Source organism: Petaurus breviceps, unplaced genomic scaffold (assembly GCF_028583685.1).
Source record: "Petaurus breviceps papuanus isolate PSGF00001 unplaced genomic scaffold, PetGlider_PUasm1.0 79, whole genome shotgun sequence".
Lineage (NCBI taxonomy): Eukaryota > Metazoa > Chordata > Mammalia > Diprotodontia > Petauridae > Petaurus > Petaurus breviceps.
In genome coordinates, this window is record NW_027186523.1 from 18897593 (window position 1) to 18918594 (window position 21002).

The 21002-nt window shown below is 37.1% G+C and overlaps 1 protein-coding gene across 1 annotated transcript in view; it reads left to right on the forward strand.

Annotated features, from left to right (window-relative positions):
- LOC138175863 (endosome/lysosome-associated apoptosis and autophagy regulator family member 2) overlaps positions 1-17063 on the forward strand; it is a 212235-nt gene extending 195172 nt beyond the window's left edge. Inside the window, exons 19-22 of the mRNA XM_069106469.1 lie at positions 1208-1334; positions 5446-5624; positions 7521-7686; positions 14228-17063. Coding sequence (XP_068962570.1) covers positions 1208-1334; positions 5446-5624; positions 7521-7686; positions 14228-14287 — 532 coding nt within the window. The 3' untranslated portion in view covers positions 14288-17063. The remainder of the gene's footprint in view (positions 1-1207; positions 1335-5445; positions 5625-7520; positions 7687-14227) is intronic.
- The last annotated feature ends 3939 nt before the right edge of the window (positions 17064-21002 follow it).

Sequence of the window (21002 nt, forward strand, 5' to 3'; positions counted from 1 at the left end):
CCTGATCTAAATGTTTCTTCTAAGTTTTCTTCTTTGCTGGTTCATCTTCATCTTCTTCTTACTTATATTCAAACTCTTCTCTTTTCTCTTGACACTCTCTTCCTTGGCAGTCTCATTCATTCTTATGACTTTGACTATCACTTCTGGTTTAGGGGCGTGTGTTTGTGTGTGTGTGTGTGTGTGTGTGTGTGTGCTTGTGTGCGTGCCAAGTCACTTGATTCATTTTGTATCTATATCTACATACATACACACATACATATATATAAATATATGTGTGTGTATGTGTATACACATATAGAATGACCTAATGAACATTTCTACTTGGATCTTAAATTCTACATATCCTCAAACTGAACTCATCAATTTCCCTCCTCCAAAACTTTCTTTCCTCCTAGGCTATATTGAGGTTTAAAGGGGTTGAAAACTTTGCATGTAAGCATTGAATGAAAAAATGTTTTCCCTGTTTTCAGTGGATTTATGACTAAAACAGGCATTTCCACAAGGTTGGTATAAAAAGAAAAGGGCCTGGATTTTTGGAATCTTGGCTCTGTCATTTTTATCCATGTAACCTTGGCCAAGTCACTCATTCTCTCTTGGCTTGCATTTTCTCATGAGTAAAATAAAGACTTTAGACTAGATTACTCCAAGCTTGTGTGAGAGATACTTTCCAAATGACTTCTTTTTCTATTTTTTTTAAAGCAATCGGGGTTAAGTAACTTGCTCAAGGTTACATGGCCAGTTATTTCTGGGTGTGGTGCTGAGTATCTGAGCCCAGATTTGATCCAGGTCATCCTGACACTGGGGCCGGTGCTCTTACTTGCTGTGCTACCTGGCCGCCCCTTCTTTTTCTATTTAACAAGCTTTTAAAAATTTGTTTGTACCTTGTTGTAGAAACAGATTGACTCAATATTTCTCCCCCCAAACATAACAAATTATCACTCAATAGAATATTAGAAACTTTTTTCTACTCCAGACCTTACTAAGTATTTGTGTGATCCTGGGGCTGAGACAGAACTATCTATACCCAAGGTGATTCACCTGACACTTGGTGCAGTAGGGACCTTGAAGTCAGGGGCTATTTTATTTTTGTTTCTGTATCCGTAGTGCCTAGCATGGTGCCTAGAACACAATAGATGTTTAATAAATGCTTGTAGATTGAACTTGTCTGTTTGTATGATATCCTACAGAAACTGTTTCTCTTCTTCAGTGCATGTCCAGCGGGCACCTGTGATGGCTGCACATTCTATTTCCTGTGGGAGAGTGCTGAAGCTTGTCCTTTGTGTACAGAGCATGACTACCATGAGATTGAAGGAGCCTGTAAGAGAGGATTTCAGGTATGAGATACAGTAATATAACTGGAGTAGTCAAGGAAGTCTGCTCATGGAACTCAGAGTTATAGGATCAACCTAAGTATCAGAGATGCATTTGTTATTTTGGAGATGTAGCTTCCTAGTTTAGCTATTGGGTCCAAGCTTATTCATAACCTAATGTGACTTGAATATATAAAGTAAAATGTGTTGCTTTAGCTGCAAAATATCTGATGTGCCGAGGTAGGCACTAGGAAAGGAAAAAGCATTCTGACAAGTGGAGCAATAGCCACATATTTTCACTGCCATTGGATAAACATTGATGTCATTAAAATGAAATGTGACTTGCATGATACAGTTGTATGGTCAACTAAATAAAAATGAAGGACTGACATGACCCAGTTAGTATGCCTAACATTTCATGTTCCTGTGAAGATAGTATAGGCTGGTGTTTTTAATATTCTATCTTTTTTTTTAAGCAATTGGGGTTAAGTAACTTGCTCAAGGTTACACGGCCAGGTGTTTCTGGGTGGGTGCTAAGTGTCTGAACCCGGATTCGATCCCCGAGGTCATCCCGACACGGGGGTCAGTGCTCTTACTCGCTGTGCTACTTGGCCGCCCCCTTTAATATTCTATCTTAAAGAAGGCCTGTGAAGGAAAAAATATACTTGTTCATACATATACTTATCTCTATTCATCCTTTTCCAGTAGATGAATGAATAAAAATTGTGAACTTTTTGGGTTACTCGCCTATCCTCAATTGTTACCTCCTTGGTTATGACCAGTGTTGGTTATTTGCAAATTGGATCTGAGGGAAAATAGTTCAAGTTAATACATTTTGGTGACCATTTCATTAGAGGGAGTGTTTTGCTTTTAAAGATGGAGAAAATAAAAAAAGCCATAGGAAAATGACCCAGTGAATTGTCCTGAGATAATTTGTGCCAAGTGATGGTGGCAGTAGGAGGAAAGAGAGGAGATCCCACTAAGAATCACAATTTTTTCAACAATCTATTAAAAATTAACATAGCTATTGGTTCTCAGAATGTGAGACCCTTGTCCCAGGGCCAGCCAGTAGACATCCTATAAGAAGATCGGAATCAAATCAATCTTAATTTCCTTGCTATAAATGAAACCAGAAGACAAAAGGAAGGTAAAACTGCAAGAAGATATGGCTCACAGGTTCTCCTTGTAGAGGCAAATTAAAGAGATGATGTCATTGGTTTTATTATGCTTTCAAAGGCATAATTTTATCAGTAAATTGGTCAGCACATATTCATGATAAGCATTTACAAAAAAGATCAGTGTGAGAATACTTGAAGCCAACAGATGTGGGAACATCTGTTACAGAGAATGAGAAGGTAGAGAAATTCTACAAGGAATTTAAGACCCCCCAAAATGAATGACACATACTTTAATATCTACTGACTTTATTGCAAAAGGTGTGCATAGTATAGGATGCCAAAAATTATGTTGGGAAACATGATTCGGCTGTAGGAAATAAGGCCAAAGGCATATAGACTATGCAGAACCATCATACTTTTGTATCACAAATATTTTCTTCAAGAAAAGATTCAGGAGGCACCAGACATGATAAACCCTAAATGCTATTTCAAAAGGTGACAGTGTTAATATCTTATGAGACAAGAGCTAACTACTTAGTGATATGGGAGGAATTCCAGAAGCCTGTATTTTTATATAGCCAGACAACACAACTTCTAAGGGAAAACAAAATGCCAAATTAGAAGAAAGAGTAAAAAAATATGGGGTCATTATGTGTAATTGAGGCATCCTAACCCATTTAAACAAATTATTGACTCTGAAAAGTGGAAACTTTTAATGTTTTCTCTGTCATTTTCTCTGTATCTCTTAGACTTAATTTCCTCAATAGTAAAACAAAAGGCTTAGACTAGATGGCCTCTGATGTAATTTCTAGCTCTGTCTCTTTGTGAGAGGTTCTTGCCTCCATTATGTCAGACTATCATCATTTCCTAAGAAAGCTTAATTGATGGTAGGATTTACAGTAGGATGAACAAGAGTCACACTAGATGAGAAGGCAGAGTTCATTTGGAATCTAAAATTGTTGCTGTTCATCCTTCTTTCTGGAAGAGGAACAGTAACATCAAGGGGGTGATGTTTTGCCTTACAAGTGAACTGGATATAAATGAAGCAGAGCTGTGTAAAGTCATTAGACTCACTCTCTGCCAGAGTCACTGGAGTCTGGTAGCATGACAGAAGTCAAGACAACTGGAAATGGCCAGGATACAGTGGGTGATCTTGGTCTTTTTAAGCTAAGGTCTTTCCCAGGTCTCAGTATGGCCGAAGCCATGCCCATTCAGTGATTAAAGGATAGATAAGAATTGAGGGAAAAAAAGATAGCCTAGTTTGCCTTCACAAAAGAATCAATCTGGGAAGGGAAGACCTTCAGAGTTCCTGTCCAGAACAGAAACAATTGCTACTTACACTCACTCTGAACCATTAACACCCATACCAGGATCTAAAATAATGGAATAAGGCATAAGTATATCATTGGGTTTCAGATTTAGCAAAACACCCAAATATTCATCTTTATTAGTACTGTTCCATGAAGTTCAAACCACAGGTGGACTATTTATTTTTCTGTATTTCATAGCCATAGATGATTTGGCTAGCTTCAATTAGTCATCCACCAATGTGACCAGCTCAAAAACATGTGCAGCTAATCATAAAGGGTATTGAGTAAGGGAATGTGGATAGATTAGCAAAAACCCATTACCATTCCTGGGAAAACATTTCTGCCCATGTGTACCTTTATTTTGTGTTGGTAGTGTTTTCTTTTTGTGTAAGTAACAACTTTATTAAAATCCTAGTAGACATCAATGGTCTTTTGTAATTGTTTTATTCTCTTTTAAAAATGAATTTTTTTCTGAACTGAAACATGAAAAAAGGAGAGTATTTCCATATGTACAGAAGAATACAAAAGCATTCTGTGTGAAATTATGAATCCCTAGGGGCATCTAGGTAGGTGCAGTGAATATAGCACTGGCCTTGGAGTCAGGAGGACCTGAGTTCAAATCTGGCCTCAGACACTTAACGTGAAAACTAGCCATGTGACCTTGGGCACAATTGGTAGCATAGATGTGTAAATATTTCTTTTGCCCAATTGCCCTCCAAAAAACCCCCCAAAATTATGAATACCCATTTAACACTGTTTACTTAAAAAAAGTAAATAATGAGTTTTGCACATTTCTCTTATAACCATTCTACTTGTCTTTGCTTCCTCCTGAATTTCCTTCTCTTCTGTTCATAAAAAATGTTACAACGGCCAACCTTTTTAATATCACTATTGTTACTTTCCAATTAACTGAGAGAAAGAAAGGCAAAAAAGCACCTTTGTGACAAAAAGCATGGTCAATTGAAATTGATTTATGTCCACAAATATATGTCTCTGTAGCTTGTGCCCATCACTCTATCAGGATGTAGGAAACATGCTGAATCATAGATGTTTTAGAGATATGGCTGGCCATTGCTTTGATCAGAGTTCTTATGTTCTTCAGTTTTTTGAGGCTTGCTGCCTCCATATAGCTACAAATGTTTGCAGGCTATAAATATTCTATCCATAGGCGTGCTCATGTGTTTCCGGGGCTATTAGATGACTTTTTGTGTAGTTCTGGTATAGAAAATGTTAGTTACTTGTATAGTTACTAGTATATTTATTAGTAATTATTTGTCCTGCTGTGAACTCAAGATTCTGGATTAGGTCTGTGGGACTTAGGTGGTCTGCCTCTAGTTCAGATATCTATTTTGAGAAGAAATATTTACACATCTATGCTACCAATGCATGGAACCCTATTGGAGGAAGCTTGCAGAATCCATGAACCCCAATCATCAATTAGTTACTCTGAATACACTACATATCAATTGTGATTCTGAACAGCCAGATATCAATTTACTTTATATCTTCATGCAATGTCAGCATTAAAATATGGTTCTTCATGTCACATACTAGATTATAAAATTCTTAAAGGGAATTATTGTGCCGTTTTCTTCATTTTTGTATTCTGAGTGTCTAGAACAATGCAATGCTTATGGGACCTTTAAAAATGTTTTCTGGAATTGTACAGCTTAATGGAATCTGTAATGCTGCTTTCAATTTTTTTAGGAAACCTTATATGTATGGAATGAACCAAAGCAATGCATTAAAGGGGTTTCCTTGCCAGAGAAAAGACTGACCACATGTGAAACAGTTGACTTTTGGTTAAAAGTGGGAGCAGGAGTAGGTGCTTTTACAGCAGTTTTACTTGTGGCTTTGACCTGCTACTTCTGGAAAAAGAATCAAAAGTGAGTACCCATAATTCTTCTTAGAATGACAGGACTTATTGTAAATTCTGTTTAGCTTATGAAAACTAACAGTTCTTTATTTACTCCATAGCATCCAGAAGTCTCTTGTAAAAAAATGCAAAGGAAACCTCTTATGTAGCAAACAAAAAGCATCATTTTGACTATAGGCTCATCGTAGGATGAGGTCAAAGGATTGAATGCTGGAAGGGCCTTAGAAATTACTTAACTTATCTCCTTTATTTTCAGATGAGGATCTTAGGGTCTAGAGGGATTCATTTACTTGTTCAAGGTTACACAAATTAGCTAATGGTTAGATCCAGGTTTTTGGAGAACTGGTCCAATTCTTTTCACATTATGCCATGTTATCATCTTGTCTCTTCTATAGTCTCAATATTTTAGAAGTCAGAGTTGTGAAGTTCACTAAGTATAATGGCATGCCATGGGCTGCTCAGTGTCTAGCACTTAAGCATGACTGGAGATGTGAATAAGAAATGACCAGACCATGTGTGTGTGTAGTTCAAGGAAGAATGATTAACTCCATTTATTGATTCTTAGTACAAGGTTTTTATAGAGCAAAAGAGACAAAGGAATAGGACTTAAGTTTTCTTATCATTACCTTAGTCTGTTGTATCTTGGAAGTAGCACAGAGTAGATAAATTGATAAGGATTTGTTATGTAGGTGATTAAAGTCTTAGGGTAAGACCTTTGATCTAGGCCTCAGGTAACTCTTAATGTAGCTGCAGTCATAAATGGATACAATTGAGAGCAAACTTCAAAGCCAAAGCTGCAATCCTTAAAAGACATCATGTTGGGTGTCTGTTGGCTAGGTGGTGCAATGAATAGAGCACTGGCCCTGGAGTCAGGAGGACCTGAGTTCAAATGCGGCCTCAGACACTTAACACAAAAACTAGCCATGTGACTTCGGGCAAGTCACTTAACCCCAATTGCCCTCCAAGAAGAAAAGAAAAAGAATAAAAAAGACATCATGTATAGAGCTGACCACCCAAAGATACCTGAGTGCTGAATCAAATATTTTAGCTCTTAATAACTAAAATCTTGGGGTATAGACTATTGATCTTAGAACTCAAGTAACATCCTTATAAGTGTAATCCATAATAAAGAACTCAGGAGCTAACTTAACAAAAAAGTCACATCTCAAAGAGATTCTTGTTTTAAAGTCCACTCTCAGGATTTAATATCTGAGTCCTGAACCAGGCCTCTTTAGCTCCCCACAATGGCAGAAATAGAATAATTGATTTCCCCCAATAGAATGTGAGCTTGAGGGCAGGGGGTATTTCATTTGTCTTTGTCGCCCTAGAACAGTGCTTGACACAGACTATTCATTTAATAAATGCTTGTTGCTTGCTTATTTACCCTCAGAATTCTGCCTTTATAATAATGCTAAACTTCTCGACTCCTTTGAAGTGACTAGTATGTTGGTGGAAATGGGAAGAATCAAGTATAGTGGATGATGAAGATAGACCTACGAGTTCTGTCTTCCTTTCCTTTTCTCTTGTCTTATTCATACTGATTAAATCATGGGAATTCTTATAAATATTGCCTCTTCTTCCTGTCCCATCCCCAAATCCAAGAAACATATTCAGGGCTCAGTGTTGTGTCTGTTTTGCAAATGTCCAACAGTTTGGAAAATCAATCAACACAGAATAATTGATGTTATTGATTTTGTTGTATTTACTGATCGAAGTCTTAATAAAAGTTTGTGTGTCTAGCCACTGGAAAGACAGACCCAGTGCTTTGTGTGGAAGGATGAACATTGGAGTGGGTGGAAGAATTTTACTATTGGAACACTAAGCTGGGAAATGGTTACCTAAAATAAATGACTCTTGATTAGCATTGAAAACCCTATTTGCTGTTTTTCTCTTCTTTATTATTTAGGCTAGAATATAAATATTCTAAATTGGTAATGACAGCTAATGCAAAAGAGTGTGAGCTTCCTGCTGCAGATAGCTGTGCTATCATGGAAGGGGAAGATAATGAAGAAGAAGTTGTATATTCTAATAAACAGACACTTCTGGGGAAACTCAAATCCTTGGCAACAAAGGTGAGAAGTAGAGCTTGAATTTAGCACTGTTGCCCATTCATAGTCCCATGCACCCCACAGGTTCATATAGTTGGCATTGAGGCAAATTGCTCCCAAATTAGATCTATCTCCACTGTAAACTTTTCTCTCCTTTTAAAAAATAAGGTTGCTTCATATGAGCAGACTAAAGCTATTCTGAACTGATGAATAATAAAAGGTAACCATGTGCATATGAAAAAAGTATATTGGAAAAGTTACTTGCAGGTTTATGAAACTAAAGAGGCTGAAGGTTGGCAGATAATTTCAAAGTCTCACATCACTACAGCATGAATACTTATTTTCCAGAAGAGAATCAAAAGGTAGTGGATATGAAAAATAACTAAATAGTATTTAAAACAATTTTCTTTTTCTTTTTTTTTTTTTTTGCAGGGGGAAGGTAAGGCAGTTGAGTTAAGTGACTCGTCCAAGGTCACATGGCTAGTTTTTTTGTGTTAAATGTCCAAGGTCAAATTTGAACTCAGGTCCTCCTGACTCCAGGGCTGGTGCTCTATTCAATGCACCACCTAGCTTTCTCACTAAATAGTATTTAAAAAGCAATTAAATTGACTATATTGTAACGGACATAAAATGTTACTGATATGGGAGTCATATCTTAATCAGCTCTCTCTATGCATCAGATCAACTAGGTCAAGCAAAAATAAAAATCAACATCCAATTAGAAGAAAGGCTATTGGTGGGAACTAGATATTTTAATTAATTACACCAGCTTCCACCTTACCGCTTTAAATGAGCCATTAATACCTAAAGTGAGAAATGAAAAGAAAAGACAAAAATAATGCCCATGATAATCACTACTTCTTGCAAAAGTTTAGTTAATATAAAGTAGTCACCATGAGAAGGTAGTCAAAAGAATCCAGATGCTTCCCTAGCCAGCAAACATTTGATCTCCTTGATAGGAGGACAGAAATAGTGACTAAAGGCAGTTAAGGGCAGTTTTTCAAGATGTTTGTTTTGCTTATGATTATTCCATCCTATTATTTCCTCCTGGGTAGTACCCATTTTACCATCCCCTCACACTTCCCATGCCCCATTTAATTTCTAAAATACTATCATGGGGTATGACATATGATAATGAGCAGTATTGCCTCATAAAATAGCAAAAAGCCATGGAAGCCAAAATCAGTCAACAGAAAATTTGACCTAAGACTCAATCTGGTCATGTCACAAGAGTATTCCAACATAAAATTGGTAGGAGAGCAACAAATAGATATAAAATGAAACCAACCTGTCAATGTTTCTATAGCAGTCTATCATCAGTAATAATGATCAACTGATGAGATGAAGAAGAAAAAATAACACTTAAAATGATTAAGCTTGGAGAACCAAATATACATTGGGAAAATCCATGCTGGAGGCAATAAAATACTAAAAGAACAGAAGGGTGATCCTACAAAATACCCCAGAGAGGGGAAGGCATGAAAAGAATATAAATATGAAAGACAATATTAATACCCCACAAAGTGATTTATAGAACATCAATAACTTCTGGCTCATGTGTCTACTTTAGAAAATCTTTATAAAATGATAGAATTTGTTTATTGATGAAACTATAGAAGGGAACAGGTAGATTTTTTTAAAACAAATTTTTTTATTGACACTTCTATTTGCACCACTGTCGTTTCTTAATCTCCTCGCCTCCCACCAAGCCATTCCTTATAACAAAGTAGTTTAATTAAGTGAAACAAACCACCACATTGGCCATATCTGACAATGTATGTCTCATTCTTCATTTACAGTTCACTAATTGTCCAGAATAGGGAAGTAGGTTTCATTATTGTTTTGGAGTCAATAGTCATTATTCATTGATCAGAGGTTTGAAGCTTTTCAGAGTTGCCTTCTTTTCTATCCTTTAATTGGGTACCCTATAACTTGTTTTCTGGGTTTTTCTCTCCTTATTGATTCAATCTGTACAAATTTTCTCAAGTTTCTCTGAATTCTCCATTTATTTCTTACAGTGCAATCATATTCCATTATATTTATATGTCAAATATAAAATATATTCAGCCATTCCTCAATAGATGGAAACTCGCTTTGTTTCCATTTTTGGGGCTACTTTAAAAGGTAATATCATAAATATTTTTTGTGGTATGGTTTGATCAAAATGTTTGAACAGTTTAGTGACTTTACTAGTATAATTGTGAGTGGATTAACAGAATAATTGGGCCATTTCATAGCTCTACCAACAGTGCATTATGTCAGCCAGACTTTTCCATACCATTCTCTGTAGAAAACCACATTTTTAAAGTCACACAACTGGTTAAAATCTGAAGAGAATATAGTATCATATTGTTTATTGTTGATTTACAAAAAAAGAAGAATTGGTAATGCATAATAAAATATTAAACGTTCAACAAGGAATCTCTCAAGCATAGGTTAAGTTCGTGCAAGTTTCCTTGAGAAGTGTAACCATAAATATAACTCTATTTAAAGACTATCTGATTACTAACATCAGTTGAAGTATAAAGCAAGGAAAAATGAATTTCACCAAAGGTATTTGATGTTGTCATGGAGGATGCCCTGTGCAAAGACTAGATGGAATTTGGATTTCTGACAAATAACAATGTCTTACAAAAACATGTGACTGTATCAAGTCCATGACTACTGCAAAGCCTCTTCAGTAGTTTCCATAATTTCTTAGGAGAGATTAGCCCAGGAATAAATGTATTAAAGAATCCAAAATGGAAAATGGTGTAGCATTCAGTTTTTATGGCTGGTGTAGATTGACAATGAGTTTGGATCCAGATTTGATAGAAGAAAGACACCAAGGTAAATTTTATTTGGAACATAATTAAGTACTTTTAATAGTCCCATGCAGCTCCCTAGCACAAAGAGCTTTCTTGTCAACACAAGTGTTCTCCTGGCAATATCACATGATTCTATATCTTACAACATCACATTTTCTAAGAAATCAAAATTTTGGGTGATTCTAAAGGCAGTGGAGAGTATAAATACACTGCAGTATGTTTTCAGTGATGATCTGTATGTGAAATAGGGTAAAAGGCTATTGTTAAGGAAATGTGTGTCTACAAAAGGTCAGACAGTCATGTGACCAGAGGAAGGAATAACAGATGATAACAACCAGATCATAATAACCAGAATGTTAACACTTTTAAAACTAGCAAAGCACTTTACGAATATTATCTCATTTCAGCCTCACAACAACACTGAAAGGTAGGTAGGAGGTATTCATATCTTTATTTTATAGATGAGGGAAACTTTGACAGAGAAGTTAAGTCACTTGCCCAGGGTCACATAGTAAGTTTCTTAGGTGGGATTTGAAACTTAATTTTTGATTACAAGTCCAACAGTCTATCTATTCATTGTTTAATAGTACCCACGAAATGCCTCCGGTTCATTTGATGGCTCCTCTTTGTGTAGGAACACATGGAAGAACATGGACAACAATCACAATGACGAGAAAATGTGGCTGGGTTGTAATCTAGACCAAATGGAAAGAATATCAATATCTGTGAGATGATACAGCTATTGAAATAACATTGCAGTCTGAATATTGCCCCCAAGTTAATAAGCCAACGTCAGGGACTTGTCCAGCGATCCCGACAAATTGTCTTGGTGACACAATGAGAAAGACACAGGTCAGGCGAGATGCAAGCAATCTGTCCGTTTATTATGCATTTGCTGTATTCTTTTATACACTTATGACAAGGAAATAGTACAGTAAAATAACACAGACTCCCATTCTCTTAGACTACGTGGTTCCCACACTGAACATGGTAAACATGTTTTTTACTTTGTGCCTTATCTTGCACATACATCAAGTTCATGGGTTCATTGGAGAAGCTTTGTACCAGCACTCCTTAAGCATAACCAACTACACAGCCTGGTGGGATACAAATACTGGGCTGGACTTGTAGTTACACTTTGCCTAGCTCCTCAACAAACCAATATTTTAAAATATTGTTTGAAAGCAAATTTTTTCAGCATCCTCACTTGACAGATGGGAAAGAACCATGTCATTTGACTTCAAAAATAGGAGGGACATAAGGAAGGAGAAGAGAGGAAAGCAATCCCATTAAATTTTTGGAAAGTCTAATATTTAGATGGTGCAGTGGATAGAGCACTGGGCTTGCAATCAGGAAGATATCTTCATGAGTTCAAATCCAGCCTCAGACACTTATTAGCTGTATGACCCTGGGGAAGTCACTTAACCCTGTTTACTTCAGCTTCTTCATCTGTAAAATGAGCTGGAGAAGGAAATGGCAAACCATTATAGAATCTGTGCCGAGAAAACACCAAATGGAGTCATGAAAAGTTGGATACGATTTAAAAATCATTCAACAACAAAATAATAGTTCATATTTGACTATACCAATTGATAAAAAAATTAATTCAAATCAACTCTTGAAATAAGTCATATAACATACTGTTATTCCCATTTAAGGGATGAAAAAATTAAGGTTTGAAAAGGTCAAAAGGCTTGTGTTCAGTCAGTAGTCAGTGATGCCAGGGCTGAAATCCTCATCTTTCTAATGTACTATTTATTGTTACATCATTACACATGCCTATTAATTGGCCCATAAATAAGATATATTTACAATTGGTAATAGGAAGAATGATTTGGAAAAATATTGCAACATTATTTAAAGTCTGAGTAACCATTTTTTTAAGCTCATGATTTTGGCAAATGCATTTATATTATATCCAGGGAGACATCTTGCTGGAGAGACTATTGAGAATAAAATGTGTAAACTCATCTCTTTTCTGGTCATTTTGCTGGGCCTTTTCCTCTCAAGTGGCCAAGTACTTACTTCCCCCGAATTCTAGTCATCTCCACCCAGCTTTTCTGGACATTCAAAGCCCAGTAACAATAAAGGAGAGGGGAGAAAGGAAACAATGAAGAAAGTAAATATTGCTCTGAAAAAAGGACAGTACAAAGTACTGAGGATACAAATACTAGCAAAAAGAAAGACAAACCTTCCCTCAGGGAGCTTATAGTCCAATGAGGGGAAAATACACAAAAGGAAGCTGAAAAGAGAGGGCTGAGGAGAAGGAGTGTGTGTGTGTGTGTGTGTGTGTATGTATGTATATGTGTATGTTTTAATGTGTATTAAAACAAATGTACCAGGAATAGCTTTGAAGTCCAGAAGTCAGGGACTGGGTGGGGAATGCAATGAAAGCCTCAGCCCTTACACAAAATGGAGGCCTCAGGAGGAATTCACCAATGGGGAAAGGAGGCTGATGCAGGAAGTATGTGATTTTACATATTGTGAAGGCTACAGGGATGGTTTAGATGTTCCAGAGTGATGAGACCCCAGGGCCAAGAGAAGTTTAAGGAGACAGCAAGGTTTTGAAGTTCAGAAATCAGGAACAGGACCAGGAGAGGAATAAAGACCAATTTAGGTCTCTTCCAGGAAGAACTCACAATGGCAGAAGGGGGCAGGCCTTGCAGAGGGAAAGTCCCTATTGAGAAGTCTAGTTAGTCCCAAGGTGAGCAGGTACCAGGAGCTGAGGGTAGTTCCGGTATAATACTGTGTGTTTTAGAATTCCAGAATCCAGGAACAAGGCTGGAAGGGAACAAAGACCAGCATGCCCCACTTGACCATGGATAATCTCTCTTTTGATTTGTCATCTCTGTGGTTAAAGGGGGAAAAAGTCTAAAATTTGTTTTGAATTTATTTTCTAGTAAACGAAATTCCAACAAAGATACATTTCTAGAATTTAATAGCCAACCTAGCTAATTAGTTGTGATTTATTTCTTATCAATACTAAAATGTTTTTTGATATGTCTTGAAACCAAAATATTATTCTTGCAAATCAGTGAGGCTAAATGATTTTTTGGATATTTATTGGTGCTCTCTTTTAGATAATTTCTACTTTTTCTCTTTCTTCACTGAGATCATGTTACCTAGGAAATATCTGATTTCATTCAGTTACTCTTTGCAATAATCTGGGTCCAGTTGGACCCAGAGAGGTTAAGTGACTTGATATTGGCCTTGTAACCTTGGACAATTCTCTTAACCATTCAGTGTTCTAGGTAATTCTTTAAGACCCTAAGTTACAGAAAAAATGTGGACCTGCATTTTTAGAGGGAATTTGTTATGCTGGGAATTCCCTATGCCAATGAAATCACAGATCCAGTGTCTATACTTATCAAGTCACTATAGAGGTATTAAAAGTGACTTGTTGAGGGGGTGGCTAGGTGGCGCAGTGAGTAAGAGCTACAGCCCTGGAGTCGGATGACCCAAGTTCGGTTGCGGCCTCAGACACTTAACACCCACACAAAAAACCTAGCTGTGTAACCTTGGGCAAGTTACTTAACCCCAATTGCCTTCCAAAAGGCCAAAAAAAAGTGACCTGTTTCAGTTCTGTTTGTTGTTTCTGTATTCCAAAAGGTTTTGATTTCCATCTTAAGTGAGTGAGTTTTCATTTCTATTTGTTACTGAATAATAACTTATAGTAGTCCCCCTGGCCCTTTGCACTGATGATTCCAAAATCACCATAGGATTTTGTTGACTTATTTTTCTGTGGCTTTTTTTGGAAGGAAAAAGAAGATCATTTTGAATCTGTTCAGCTGAAATCCTCAAGATCCCCCAATATATGAAGAGACAGTGCTACCTTTGACAAAGGAACAAAGAAATCTGCTTTCTAATGTTACAGGACCACATTTTAGAGCCCATCTTGGTGTCCAGGACTGTTGGTGATACCTGTGAGAAATACTAGACTGTTGAAAAAAGAAGGTTGGAGCCTTCTGGTTGTCTGGTTGCCTTATCATGTGGTCAAGTACCTTGCCAAAAAGGAAAGCAAAAGTTTGGTGGCCAAGCTGATGGTGAAGTTCAACTCAGGAAAGAGATATTTGTGTATATAGGTAACTGAAAACCAAGTTTAAAGCCCATCAGTGCACTGCTGATGCATGCCATTTAACTAATTGGTAACTTTCATTTCTTATAACTCGTATGAAAATTATCATGTGTGTGCGTGTGTGTACGTATGTGTGCATGCATGTGCAATCATATGAATGTTTTCCCTTGTTCTTTTGGAAGACTTTAAGCTTTCCATGAGATACAATCCCTTTGGCCCTTATTCCCTATTTTTTTGTCCCTCCCATCATTTCAAAATATAATTTCCTTTCAAAATGTTAAGCAGTGCTTGAGACTTAAGAACTTGAATTTTCATTTTCACAGAGAGCTTTCCCTTTTGATTTTAGAAGCCCAAGTTATCACCCTTTTGGAAAGAATAGGGTCTCCAGGTGCCTGGGGGTATCTGAATGTGTGTTCTTTCCAAAAATTCCATGCTAGGTGGAACTTAGATAATATGGTAACCTTTAAGGAAGGACTCAATGGAAAAGCTAGAGAGTATACCTTTGGAAGAAAATGAGAAGCAACCAGGATGCCTGACATCTTGTGAAGTCAACCAATCCCTCTATTAACATGGAAGCTACACTATCAAAAACTTCTTAAATAGAGGTTCAAATGAGGAAAAAATGAAGTGAGATGGATTATCATGTCAAGTGGAGAAATGCAAAAGATAGCTTATCAATAGGTGCAAGTTTAACCTAGACAACTAATTTCACAGTGATTAGCATTCTTTTGGGCTCTTTGGGAAAGTGAGGTAGGCTACTCATCCTCTTGTTTCATGTGAAGTCCAATTCTCGAGGCATGTGGGGGTAGACCTCCTGTTGGCTCTTTTGGAGTGTTGTGATTTGTGATTTTTGTTTGGAGAAGTTTCTTTGGTCAATAAACCAACATCTAGCTTTGGAAAAAAAAAAAACTTATGACCGTATGCTGAGAAAGTTGTACTCTGGGCAGGAAAGGGGATCTTTTTATTACCATTTTAAATCAAAGGTGATTTGTTGATTTTTTTCCTATAATTGTGACTGTTATCAAGATTTAGACATGTGACTTATTAAGAACAGATGTTTGGATGATGAAGGAATTGACTAATTTACCACAAAATATTTTTTTACAGTGACTGGGCACTGGAACAGGGTCTGGGACGTTGAGTATATTGGGGTGCTTAACATGATTTTAATCAATAGAAGTACATTAAAAGAGATTTATTTCAACTGAGGGTAGGGCATTATTTATTGACTGAAAGAATCAAGGAAGGTGAGGGGAGGGGAAACATTCATTTTCTTGTCCCAGGTACTTGACATTCTTAGGATATTACAATTTATGATTTTGGATTCAGTGGGTAGTGCTTTTTTGGAGGGTGGGATGGGACAGGGAATAAAATACATGTTTGATTATGTCTGGCTAATATGTGGGATTTTGCACTATGATATTGTTGACTGTGTCTTCATTCATAGTTTTTTTTTGTGTGTGTAATTCTGTACCCCTTCACACTTCTGTTCATTGAATTTACTATCATTCCATTTTTCATGTGTGGTATTCAGGGATGGAGTCATTCACTGAGTATAAATATATTTATGATTTTGGTTCTTGGATCTTTTATAAAGAAAATTAAAAAAAAAATCTAATTCTTATCCAACTAATTAAGGAGCATTGAAGATCATTTTCCCCTCCTCTGATCAAAATTCAGACAATAGAAGGAAAATGTGTTTGAAGTCTGCCCTTTCTGATTACTGGCAAAACTGCAACATACAGTTGTGAATGCAGTAGTGTTCTGCAAGAATAGACAGAGAGAAGAAGCTTCCACGAAATCACCTGTCACCTTTCTCTCCATCCTTGGCTGTGCTCTACATGTATGTTCCAAGCCATAGAAATAATTGGGATTTGCTCCCAGGTATCTCCTTTCTTCTCTTGTCCCTGGACTCGAATCTCTGACATGTCAAAAATGCCTTAAATTTTAATGAACTATCTCATGATGTGGTTGAGGTGATGTTCTTATTTATTTTACTTCTAATTTTAGATATAAAGTAGTATTTTGTCAGCTCGGTGCCATCTTTGGTAGAGGAGCTGAATTTTACCTATGGTTCCCAACAATCTGTCATTTTATGCCACATTGTCTTGAGCCCTGAAGAGAGACACCTGAAGAAGCATTATAGAGAAACCATGAAGACCAACTCTGGCTGTCGAGTTCACTCAAGTTTTATGTCTGGGCTGTGCAAAGCTTCATGGAATAACGGAAGGCATAAAGGAGTTAATTGTGCCACAGTGACTTCTAATGGACATTGTTATTCCATATTATTTTTTCCTCAAATGGTAGAGAAAGAGGATTTCATAAAAGGCGTGGTTCTGAAGCCTTAAATACTTCACTAAGCCAACTGTCGCCTATAATGTCTTCTAGCACTCTGCCAAAATGTATTCAAAGCAATCTTCCACTAGATGAGAGAACGTCTTCTATGGATAAATTGTTTTATGCCACCTAATAATATGGAGTAGTTTATGTGTTCACTTGATTAAATAGACTACATTTTATTACTGTGTTGCTTTTTTTTGGTATTTGGTTATGAGTAACCACATTCCCAATGGGATTAAACAAATTTTGTAGTATATTTATGCAGCCTAGTAACCTTTTTCATCTCAAAGGAAAATAATTGTTTTGAAATGACTGTGTATCTACCCATATAATACCATTGGAGGAAATGATTATATACAAGCATTTTAGCAGGTTTCTGCAAGGATCCTAAGTATCAAAGAATCTATCTCCTTAAAAAGAAAGACCTCAGTATTGAACTGGAAAAAGTGGATTTGGTTTGCTTGGACTTTGGCCACTCGATATTCTGCTTCCTGACTTTCATGGATGGACTTTCTAGTTCTCTCTGAGCCCCTCTTCTTAGTGAGTCTTTCCAAAGATATGAAAAGGTTCATGCATGTAGAAATGCACTGTGTCTATACAAACACACACACACACACACACACACACACACACACACACACACACCCCCTAATATTTGTACTTAAGAATAGACATTCTTTCACTGATAGAGGGAATGCTATCAATGTAGGTCAATACCTTTTCTGCTTTGTATAGTTTTAGAGAGTTGCCTAGGGGACTGTGAAGCTAAGTGGCTTCCCGAAGGTCACATTTAGTGAGCTTGAACCTTGGTCTTCCTGGATCCAAAGATAATTTCCTGTCTGCTGTCACTCTTCCTCCCCCAGGTTGCCTAACACGGAGGCATCCTGCCTCCCTGAGATCACCCCCACATGGGTAGGAATAGCCTCCTTTGGTTGGCTGCATAGTCAGAACAAACTCTTTAGAACTAGCAAGACTGGGCCAATTTCTCTCTTTTCTGTGTATTCTTTGTTCTTGAACCCAAAGGTCATGTGAAGATGTCACAGTTCACTCACAGTGTGGGTACCATGAACAGAACAGTGTGTGTGTGTGTGTGTGTGTGTGTGTGTGGTGGGTAACTTCCTCCTCTCTTTTGTACTCCAGCTCTGCAAAATGGAACTGGGTGGGTCTGTTTCTATTCTGTCATTTATTTTCAGTGTTAGGTGCTGGAAGTGATCCCTAAAGGACTCAGGAATTCAAATCATGGTGACTTTGGAGCCAGAATTCCAGGTAGGATTACAGCCAGCCAAACCAGCAGGAAAGTCATGAGAAGTCAGCGTACCTAATTCTCAAGCTGAAGGGAGATTTGGACTTGGAACTAGAACTGGTTTTATAGGAACTGAGTTAAAATGATAAACCTAATCCCCTTCCCCCTCCTCTGAGACTGAAGTGGTACATAGGGAAGGATTAAATCTCATGTGTTGGGGGACTCAATTTGTATATTTGAAACTATACTTTTGAAGTAAATATTTCCTTGTAAAAGCTAATCCAACTATTAGTGACTAAATGGAGCTGGTGTGAAGGGTTTCCCTCTACATTTGGGGGAATACTAGTGGTGGTGTCTAATCTTTTACAGAGCCTCAATTCTACCCCTTCTCCAACTCCCTTAAGAGTACTGGAGACCTTCAGGAAGCAGGGCCCAGGGAAGTGATTGTTACATTAGTATCAGAAAGTTGCTTTGTGTTTAAACAATATCTTAATCCCTCTTCTACAGGTTCAGCCTACCAGATATTTGAACACTATTATTTGAGCCACCTCTCCCCCAAGTTGTCCTTTCTCCATTTAAATGTCCCTTGCTCTTTTAATCAATCTTAATGAATTTTCGTGACTTTATTTGAATAAGGTATTCTTCTATTGCTGTGTTCCAATTATTTGCTACATCCCACCAAAATTAAGTGATGTCTTTTGGAATCAAAATGTCTATTCTTTTATTAAGATATCTAATTCTACTAATTTTTTACCCATATTCTTCCTTTAATGCATAGATATTTGGGCTCAAGATATTTGGTCTTGAGGTTTCTTCTAATCTGTGAATGACAGGTTTCTTTCACTAATCTCTTCATTCCTGTGTAGTATCTGACTTGGCAGATTCATGTATATATGTTGTTTCCTCACCCTCCATTTCCAGTTTAAAGCCTTCTTGATAAAAGGCATAACTCTCCAGTCAAATATATATGTATATACATATTTGTATATTCCCCTACTCCCTAGTTCTCTTTAGATGACCTCCAATCTTGGCCAAGAGACCCCTTTCATCTATATTTTAAGCCCTTGAGGCAAATCCAAATTCCATTCTCAGACATTATTTTAAACCAATTTTTTATTTCCTCAATCTACCTTATGAGGTCCTAATTTTCAGTGTTCAGTAATGATCAAAACACACAAACACAGTCATACACACACACACACAAATACATTCACAAATAGTCTTTGGTTTCTTGTCCAGAAATTCACCATCCTTAATGGTGCTTTTTGGCATTTCATTTGTCTACACACGAATTACCACAAGTGGGTAGTAGTCATCAGGTTTGAAAAGTTTTTGGAGATTCTGTCACAGTCCTAGGAAGACACTCCTGTAAGGTACCTCCCTATTAGTATCTTATTAAGAAGTCACCAACTGTAGGGATCTGTGTCTTCTCCCTCTGACTATTGCTGGATGTCCTCTTTCTTGATTTTCTTATATTTGGGGGATCATTAGGATGTATGTCCTTCTCAGAGTAAAGTTTCCCCCCTCTGGGAAGGTGATATATCTTTGACATAGTTCCAAAGGTTCAATGGCCTTTCTTCCCATTCTTCTCTGTCATATTTTTCTACCTTCTAACTTCCTGTCATTGGTTAGGGTTCCTCATTTCCTCTTTGGGATTTCCCCCCTAAGAAACATTGATTCCCTACACAGTAAGGATTTACTCTTGTAGTCCTATTCCCTTCTCCTCTAGTATGGAGTCTAGCTTGCATTTTGTGCATATGCAGCCATTGCTTTACTTTGGCAGAAATGCAGACAATGCAGCTCTGAAGGTCATTCTAAAATTCCCTTGTCTTCCATAACTTGCTAGAGAACCTTAGTTCTGTATTGTTTTCCCTATAAATACTTAATGGTCAAATTTTATGGCTAAATATAATTATTTGCAATCAGAAGCTTTGACATGGGAGCATTGCCAAGCAAAGCTTTTTCTCTAGATGACTTTGAGGTCTTTTTCTAAGTCTCTTTATACCTTTTCTTTAGAGATGAGCTTTTATTTATCTATCACCCATCCATCCATCTTTGCTGTTCATTTCAGTCATCTAAACTGTTTGATTCTGTCACAGCCCTAATACATACAGTAGCTGACCTTAATTGTTGCCCGATAAAAGATATTTTATAGAAATCCCTCTATCAGTACTCTTCATTTTCTTTTCTTTCATGGATGCATAGACTTCAGTCACTATTTGCCTATCCGAATTCTTTGCTATTGAGACTTCTGCATTGTTGCCTTATCATTTTCCTGACTGATATGTCTTCTATCTTGTGATTTTGCTCCTTACTAATTAGCTCTGGGACAAGGCATGATTATGAAGAAAAGGAGCAGGAAGAAAATAAACAGCAGGCCTCAAATATACCAAAAAGGTTTGAACTGTCAGTTGAAATTTCTTTTCTTCTCTATAATCTGTAAAGTGTGAATCTTCAAAATTGAGCCTCATTTTTATTGTAGCCCCTGATTTCATTCCCCTAAAACAAAAAATACCATGGTGTATAAAGGCAAGAAGGTGGCAGGATGGATAGAGTGCTGGGCCTGGAGTCAGGAAGGCCTGACCTCAAATTCAGCCTCAGAAACTTGCTAGTTGTGTGACCCTGGGCAAATCACTTAATCTCTGTTTATTCAGTTTCCTCAACGGTAAAATGGTCATAATAATGGTACTTACTTCCCAGGGTTGTTGTGAAGGTTGAATGAGATAATAATTATAAAGTGTTCAGCATACTGCCCAGCGCATAGTAGGTGATTAATAAATGCTGATTCCCTTTCCCTTTTCCCCTCTCCCTCTCAGAGCTCTGGATTTGGAGTTAGAAAGATATGAATTCAAATTCTGCATCTTAACACTTACTA